Consider the following 7,724-nt stretch of genomic DNA (forward strand, 5'->3'; position numbering starts at 1 on the left):
TCAACAGGAAGGCAGTTGAGACTATCGTCACCTCTTAACGGGTAGCTGTTTCTGCCACTTCTGATCTCACTTCCAACTCTCTGTCTCCGCTGCATTTTATCAATCCTTCCCATTCTCCATTTACTTATCCCTCAGGCATTTTATCGTGTCTGCTGGATCATTTGTCTGTGTTGCGTTTTTTTGTTCTTTTCTTCTATTTTCGTGTTTCTGTCATCGGGCATCCTAAGTCCGATACAGTGACGTCCTTCGTACCTTCAGGCCTACCTGCTTCAAGAGCTCGCTAGATCAGTGATCCATCCCCATTCGCCGTCAAAATGAGCGCAGAACCCGACCATACTCATGAAAAGAAGAGGGTCCATCTTCAGTACGCTTCAAGTCCTCCCTCTTGCAGCGATTTATGTGCTAACCGAGCTCAAGGGACGCCTCTGGCGCCGAGAAGAAAGAGGTGAAGATTCATCGCAGAAAAAGATTTTGCCAACCATGACGCTGACTGGTCTCGCCACAGGAACTCGATACCTCGACAGCCATCCTAAAGAAGAAGAAGAAGCCCAACTCATTGATGTATGCTAGTTCTCCCCACAACTGCTAACAACGGAGGGGGTACCTTGATGGATGCTAATCAGCGGACTTGCAGTGTGACCGATGCCGTCAACGATGATAACTCCGTTATTGCCCTTTCCAACAACACTATGGAAACCCTCCAGCTCTTCCGCGGTGACACAGTTCTCGTTAAGGGCAAGAAGCGGAAAGACACCGTTCTGATTGTGTTGGCGGATGATGATCTTGATGATGGAAGCGCCCGCATCAACCGTGTGGTGAGGCACAACCTCCGTGTCAAGCACGGAGATGTTATCACTGTCCACCCATGCCCCGATATTAAATATGTAGGTACTTCCCGACTACGGCTCGACAGGGCGTGCTAGCTGACCACATTCCGGTAATATAGGCCAAGCGTATTGCTGTTCTCCCTATCGCAGACACTGTTGAGGGTCTCACCGGCTCCTTGTTCGACGTCTTCCTTGCCCCCTACTTCCGCGAAGCCTACAGACCCGTGAGACAGGGCGATCTGTTCACAGTAAGAGGAGGTATGAGACAGGTGGAATTCAAGGTCGTTGAGGTAGATCCTCCGGAGTACGGCATTGTTGCACAAGATACCGTCATCCACTGCGAGGGTGAGCCGATCCAGCGCGAGGATGAGGAGGGCAACCTCAACGAGGTTGGTTACGATGACATTGGTGGCTGCCGGAAGCAGATGGCACAGATCCGTGAATTGGTGGAGCTGCCCCTCCGTCATCCTCAGCTGTTCAAGTCCATTGGTATCAAGCCTCCTCGCGGTATCCTCATGTACGGTCCTCCCGGTACTGGTAAGACTCTGATGGCTCGTGCCGTGGCAAACGAGACCGGCGCTTTCTTCTTCCTCATCAACGGTCCCGAGATCATGTCCAAGATGGCTGGTGAGTCCGAATCGAATCTGCGCAAGGCCTTTGAGGAGGCCGAGAAGAACTCCCCCGCTATCATCTTCATTGATGAAATCGATTCTATCGCCCCCAAGCGAGAGAAGACCAATGGTGAAGTTGAGCGCCGTGTCGTATCTCAGCTCCTGACCCTGATGGACGGCATGAAGGCTCGTTCCAACGTTGTCGTCATGGCCGCCACTAACCGCCCCAACTCCATCGATCCTGCTCTTCGTCGTTTCGGTCGTTTCGATCGTGAGGTCGACATTGGTATCCCTGACCCCACCGGCCGCCTGGAGATTATGCAGATTCACACCAAGAACATGAAGCTCGGAGAGGACGTTGATTTGGAGACCATCGCCGCTGAGACCCATGGTTACGTCGGCTCTGATCTTGCTTCCCTCTGCTCTGAAGCTGCCATGCAACAGATTCGTGAGAAGATGGATCTGATCGATCTGGACGAGGATACCATTGATGCCGAGGTGCTCGACTCCCTTGGTGTCACCATGGAGAACTTCCGTTTTGCCCTTGGTGTCTCCAACCCCTCCGCTCTTCGCGAAGTCGCTGTTGTCGAGGTGCCCAACGTTCGTTGGGAGGACATTGGTGGTCTCGAGGAGGTCAAGCGCGAGCTCATCGAGAGCGTGCAGTACCCCGTGGACCACCCCGAGAAGTACCAAAAGTTTGGTCTTTCGCCTTCTCGAGGTGTGCTGTTCTACGGTCCTCCTGGTACTGGTAAGACCATGCTTGCCAAGGCTGTCGCTAACGAGTGCGCTGCCAACTTCATCTCCGTCAAGGGCCCTGAACTGCTCTCTATGTGGTTCGGTGAGTCCGAGAGCAACATTCGTGATATCTTCGACAAGGCCCGTGCTGCTGCTCCTTGTGTCGTCTTCTTGGACGAGTTGGATTCGATCGCCAAGTCTCGTGGTGGTTCTGTTGGCGATGCTGGTGGTGCCTCTGACCGTGTCGTCAACCAGCTCCTGACCGGTATGTGTAACAGCAGACAATACATGCGCTTGAATACATAAGCTAACTTTCACTTTAGAAATGGATGGTATGACCTCCAAGAAGAACGTCTTCGTTATCGGTGCCACAAATAGACCTGAGCAGCTTGATGCTGCCCTTGTCCGTCCTGGTCGTCTGGACACTCTTGTCTACGTTCCCCTGCCCGACCAGGCTTCCCGTGAGGGTATCCTCAAGGCCCAACTGCGCAAGACCCCTGTCGCATCCGATGTGGACTTGCCCTTCATTGCCAGCAAGACCCACGGATTCTCTGGTGCCGATCTTGGATTCGTTACTCAACGTGCTGTCAAGCTGGCCATCAAGCAGTCTATCACGGCTGATATTGAGCGCCAGAAGCAGCGTGAGGCCAACGGCGAGGATGTCAAGATGGAGGAAGACGAGGAGGTCGACGAGGAGGATCCTGTGCCGGAGCTTACCCGTGCGCACTTCGAGGAGGCCATGAAGTCGGCCCGTCGGTCCGTCAGCGACGTGGAAATCCGCCGGTACGAGGCTTTCGCTCAGAGCCTGAAGAACTCGGGCGGCAGCAGCTTCTTCCGCTTCCCTTCTGCGGGCGAGGTCCAGGACAACAACACGTTCGGTGAAGCCGGCAATGACGACAGCCTCTATGACTAAATTGGGTTTTGTGTTTTTCTTTTCAAGTCTTTCTTAGTTATGTATCGGCACTAGTTAGATCTAGCGGGGCTGATGAGGGTATGGACTGCTAGGAATACGATTGGTTTCTGATTCCTTTTGAACAGGGTTTGTCCATCTTTTGTGTCTATCTACGTCTCGCATACTAGATGCCATAATAGTTCTTAGTGGAGAGATGAACTCGACGTTCTAGTTTAATGCATCAATGACTCTTATAGAATCAAGAATGTTCCCGTAATACATGAATGTCCATTGAATTAAAACACTGCCACGGTCAAGGTGGACAAGACCACAGGTTGACGTTGTACATGCACGTCGTCGTGGATATGGTATCAAAATGCAGCAAACTCCCACCCGTTCTAAACACCAATCTCGCCAGAAGTAAATGCCAGGCAAACACCTATGACAAGTGATCCGAACAAGAATGCCAAAGCCAGATATACCCTGAAGAACCGAAAAATGGAAAGGACAAAGACCAAAAGAAAAAAGAAAAACGACAAAACAGATGTGACGCCCGAGTTCACTTTACCTGTTTTCCAGGCTTCGGCTTCTTATCCGTCTTCTTAACAGGGCTTGTATCACCATTTTTTAGTGACTGGTCCCCTGTCTTCGACGACTTGGATGGTTTAGTCTTCGTTTCACCGCCGCCCTCCGGCTTCCCATCCACAGTGCTATGGCGCGAATCATGATGTTCTAACAGATCTGAATCATCATCGAGTACCACCACCTCGCGCAATACCTCTTTGATTGCCCTCACACCTTGCTCGACCACCGCCTCCGGGATCCGCACATCCACTTTCTCAAAGTAGCCGTCCGCATCGCCGTTACTATTCTTGTCCTCCTCGTTCACATTGTCCAAGCCTGCTAGTACTGGGTGTTTGCGTCCCTCCGCGGACGCAACCACGGCCTCAACCACATCATCAAATCGCTCGCATCGGCCGCCGCGCAGGAGCTCCTGCGATAGTTTCCGAACCTTTTCCGTCCAGCCCATGCGCTGCAGAGAGCAGAGGAGGGTCGCGTGAAGGTCATCAAGCGCCGTGGTGGAGGCCAGGTGCGCGAGGAGGTCGGATTCGAGACTTTCCGACGAGGCTGGGGTTATCCCTGTGCTTTGCGAGGTGGTCATGTTGCCTTTCCTGCGTTCGTTCGTCGGCTCACTGCTGAATTTATTCCGATCCCTTTATTCCGTTTCTAACTAGTGCCGTTATTGGTCCGGTGTACCGTGCGGATCGAGCAAGTGGGCAGGATAACCGTGCGGTGAGGTTGTCGTCGGCGGCGGCGGCGGCGCGTGGACGGCGGCGGGATATAGATTTTCGGTGTCTGCCAATCTGACCACCCCAAGACCCTTCTCTTCCTTGTTTCCTTCTCCTTTTGCCTGGTCTTCAATCGGTCGGAGGAAATCGTCTCCGGGCGCTCCGTTCGTAACCCGAGGTTGCGACTTGTCGGTCTCGAATCCTTTTTCGCGATCGGATTGGAATTGCAACGCGGAGAACCTCGGCGGTAGGGACGGAGCGAACGACGGATAGAAGGTCGGTAGGTGGTTGATGCGATCTTTTCGCGATCGCGGCGTCGCTAGCTTCCTTCTGCTTTCGGCTTGGTCTGGGTTTTGCGCACGTAGGTGATGGAGCAAAAGGATTTGGGACTTACGTTGGATTTGTCTTATGGAGTCCGTGCGAATTGCGCGCGTGTTGAGAATGTGGAGATGTCCTGTCGGCGGCAGTTCTCTTTTTGGGGGGGCGTTCGCAAAAATGGAAGTGGAGAGAAACATGAAAGGGAAAGAGCGCCGACTGACAGGGGTTTCTCGTACCGGGGGTGTATGATGACCACATCTTTGATTGCCACTTAGAGTAGAAGAGGTGGGTGTGAACAATAGAACCTAGGGGGTTGTTCTTGGGTGGGATTAGTTATGGGGTTGTTGATTGGGATTTCTTTCTTAAAATTTAATTGAAGGGATTGATATGTATACCTGGGGTAGGGTGGGAGTAGGTGATCGCTGTGAGTGGATGTTGTATTTTGCTATCTAGGTGTATACTTCTTACTACTATTGTCAATTTAGCAGGTGGTGATGCTCATTTATTGATTGTTTATTGTTTCTTTCTGACCTCACGAATGATCTGCTATAGTATATAGTGCGTAGATAAATCGATGTCTGAAATTTGTGGTATGTATATCTTGCTGCAATGGATATCCACATCACGTTGGACAGGCATACCCTAATACTTCAGAATCTACAATAGTACTCAAATGTAACCTATGAGAACAGCTACGAATACACCCTCATCATAATTATGAACTGCATAAATATGACCATTTTACTCCGTAAAGACTAGAAAAGTCGAACCAGACTAAGAAAAGGAGGAAGTACTAAGTACTACTAATTCAGTAGTGCAATGCCCGTCATCGAGTCCCAAGCGCACGGATACACCACTATCGGAAAGCTAGGAGAATAAAATAGAACAACGGGCAAGACCTTGTCCGGGTTACTAATTAAACAGAGGTTAAATAGTCCCAAAGTTATTCCATGGCTCAAGTACAGCCACAGGCTAGTGTAACGGTTCTCTTGAACAGGTGTTTGCGTGTTCTCCGCGGATGGCTGGCAGGAGTGCATCGCAAGGGAGGGCCCTCTTTCCATACATAGTGACCTATAAGCGTTGAGGGTTGGCGCGGACGAACGAGTCTCCAAGGTTCCTGATGGGCGCGTTGAGCATGTAGCTGACGACTGGCTCTTGGAAGGATTGCGTCGGTCCATTGCCCATCAATACTTTTTTTCACTAGTGTGTACAGTTTCTGATCGCTTCCTTACTCTATTGAAGCTACCATACGCGGATCCGGAGTACGCCGTGCAGGATCAATAATGCTTCCGTTCCATTGACTCGTTAGAGGCAAGTAGTGCTGCCTAGAGAGAAGATTGTAAGACCGGACGGGAATGGCTCAGGAAGATAGTTAACTTTTTTGTTTTTTTAGTATGATTATTTTTCACGGTGGATTCTGACAGCGGAGCATTCGGACCCTCCCAGCCGCCAAAAGCGTTAGGCGCTCCGACGCTATTGGATTTTGACAGCAGTCTCTGTTCTTTCTCAGTCGTCCATTTCCATTCTCTGCAGGAGAATCTTTTGGCTTGCGCTTTCTCCTGAACAACATTTTTTTTTCTGTCTTCTTTTCCCTGACTCGGTCGATGGATTGATTAGATCGATGATCTCGGCTAAGACATTTCTTTTTATTTTTATTTTTAACCAACTGCCCCTGAGTATGGGCTGATATTGATATGGGGTTGAACTATCAATTATTGTCGTTTTTTAGTCTATCATATTTTCTTCATTCGGCTTTCATAGTCCTTGGAGAGTACCCAGAAGGTTGTGGTTGTGTCTTCGTTCGATACACACCCGGTTAATCATCGAGGGAAGGGGGAAGGGAGTCTCTCTGATCAGTGGATAAATAGAAAGTGTGTAATGTCAATCATCTGGACAAGTAGGAATAGAACTCGAAGTGAACCAGTGTCTCCCTTCCGAGGCCGGTGCCGTAGGATAGGACCGACAGGATATGGCTGGGGAAGATCCAAATGCAAGGATGCGAGATTGTCCACCAATACATTTTGTATGGGTAGATTAATGGTAGCATTAGAATTATATTCCTCGAGGTGGACTGGGCATGTGTCATTTCATTGCATACCCCCTGGCTATAGTCTTCTGATATATAACAAATGGAAAAAAAGAAAAAAAAGAAAAGATATCGAGAAATTAAAAATAAACCCTACTCCGGATTCAGACAGGAATGTTTCTTAAAATCAATAGTAACCAGTACTATAGAGTCCAAGGTATCTAGTGATTCATGTATATCAGGTCTTGGTTGGATACCGTGAAAATGGCTCAACCATCATCTACGTTGATTGAACGGATATCGAGAGAAATATAGAAAAAGGATGGGAATGAAAGATCCAATATAGTTTATTTAGTATTGACCAAATAATCATCACAACATTTGAGTGGAAAAGGTGGATAACCAGAGTCCAGACCGGCGTCACGTGCGGCGATCCAAGTTTAGAAGACGCTTCTTGGTCTGTTGCCAAACTCAAAAAGAGCTCCTCCTCCAGCAAGAAGACTAGAAGACTTCGGATTTCCCTTTCCATTCTCTTCTTTTTTTACTTTTTTAGATTTACCGGTCCGGGTTGATTTTTAGTTTTATTTCTGTTTATTTATTTTTTCTCGCGCTCTCTATATCTCTCTTCGCTCATTCGTTTCATCCTTGTTGTTGTTGTTGTTCTTGTTCACTAACATTAGTTATTGCGTGTGTTTGTTCCCCTTCGGGCCTCTTTCACCCTCTCGTGCCCTAATCTTCCTATTCAGGAGAGGATCAGTTCTTGCCCCCCAAAGCAACTCGAAGCTTCCCCGCTCTGATTTTAGTCCCCATCATCTTCTTCTCTCATTGCATTGCTGGCCTAACGACGAACGAATCTCCGTCACGACTGTTACAACTCCCTCTTTCTCCCTCCCCATCTTTTTCTTCTCTTTTTCCTTTCTGGCTTCTTTTTTTTTTTTTTGCTTGTGCATATAAGTTGGGGTGTCTTTTTATTTGGTTTCCGGTATTCGAGGATTGGTTTCGGTTTTTTGACAACTGCTCGGCGCT

General features: G+C 49.2%; 3 protein-coding genes across 3 annotated transcripts; 1 reads left to right on the top strand and 2 right to left on the bottom strand.

Moving 5' to 3' along the window:
* Positions 1-214: 214 nt before the first annotated feature.
* Positions 215-3,300, top strand: cdc48 (AAA family ATPase CDC48). Its single transcript, XM_032079744.1, has 6 exons — positions 215-364; positions 418-445; positions 506-561; positions 635-884; positions 947-2,438; positions 2,497-3,300. The coding sequence occupies exons 1-6, from the start codon at positions 315-317 to the stop codon at positions 3,084-3,086; spliced, it is 2,466 nt and encodes an 821-aa protein (XP_031938278.1). The 5' UTR covers positions 215-314; the 3' UTR covers positions 3,087-3,300.
* Positions 3,301-3,571: 271 nt separating this feature from the next.
* BDV37DRAFT_195064 (uncharacterized protein) lies at positions 3,572-4,475 on the bottom strand. The gene has a single exon (XM_032079743.1). The coding sequence runs from the start codon at positions 4,225-4,227 to the stop codon at positions 3,625-3,627; it is 603 nt and encodes a 200-aa protein (XP_031938279.1). The 5' UTR covers positions 4,228-4,475; the 3' UTR covers positions 3,572-3,624.
* BDV37DRAFT_286190 (uncharacterized protein) lies at positions 4,306-4,869 on the bottom strand (the record flags this gene model as incomplete). Its single annotated transcript, XM_032087876.1, has 1 exon — positions 4,306-4,869. The coding sequence occupies one exon, from the start codon at positions 4,867-4,869 to the stop codon at positions 4,306-4,308; it is 564 nt and encodes a 187-aa protein (XP_031938280.1).
* Positions 4,870-7,724: the final 2,855 nt, after the last annotated feature.

Source organism: Aspergillus pseudonomiae (genome assembly GCF_009193645.1).
Source record: "Aspergillus pseudonomiae strain CBS 119388 unplaced genomic scaffold BDV37scaffold_71, whole genome shotgun sequence".
NCBI lineage: Eukaryota > Fungi > Ascomycota > Eurotiomycetes > Eurotiales > Aspergillaceae > Aspergillus > Aspergillus pseudonomiae.

Bases quoted from the DNA above. Each gene is read 5' to 3' on its own strand.
- cdc48 (XM_032079744.1), top strand. From the start codon at position 315: ATGAGCGCAGAACCCGACCATACTCATGAAAAGAAGAGGGTCCATCTT. The intron at 562-634 runs GTATGCTAGTTC...GCGGACTTGCAG, and splicing joins AAGAAGCCCAACTCATTGAT to TGTGACCGATGCCGTCAACG. The intron at 885-946 runs GTAGGTACTTCC...CCGGTAATATAG, and splicing joins CATGCCCCGATATTAAATAT to GCCAAGCGTATTGCTGTTCT.
- BDV37DRAFT_195064 (XM_032079743.1), bottom strand. From the start codon at position 4,227: ATGACCACCTCGCAAAGCACAGGGATAACCCCAGCCTCGTCGGAAAGT.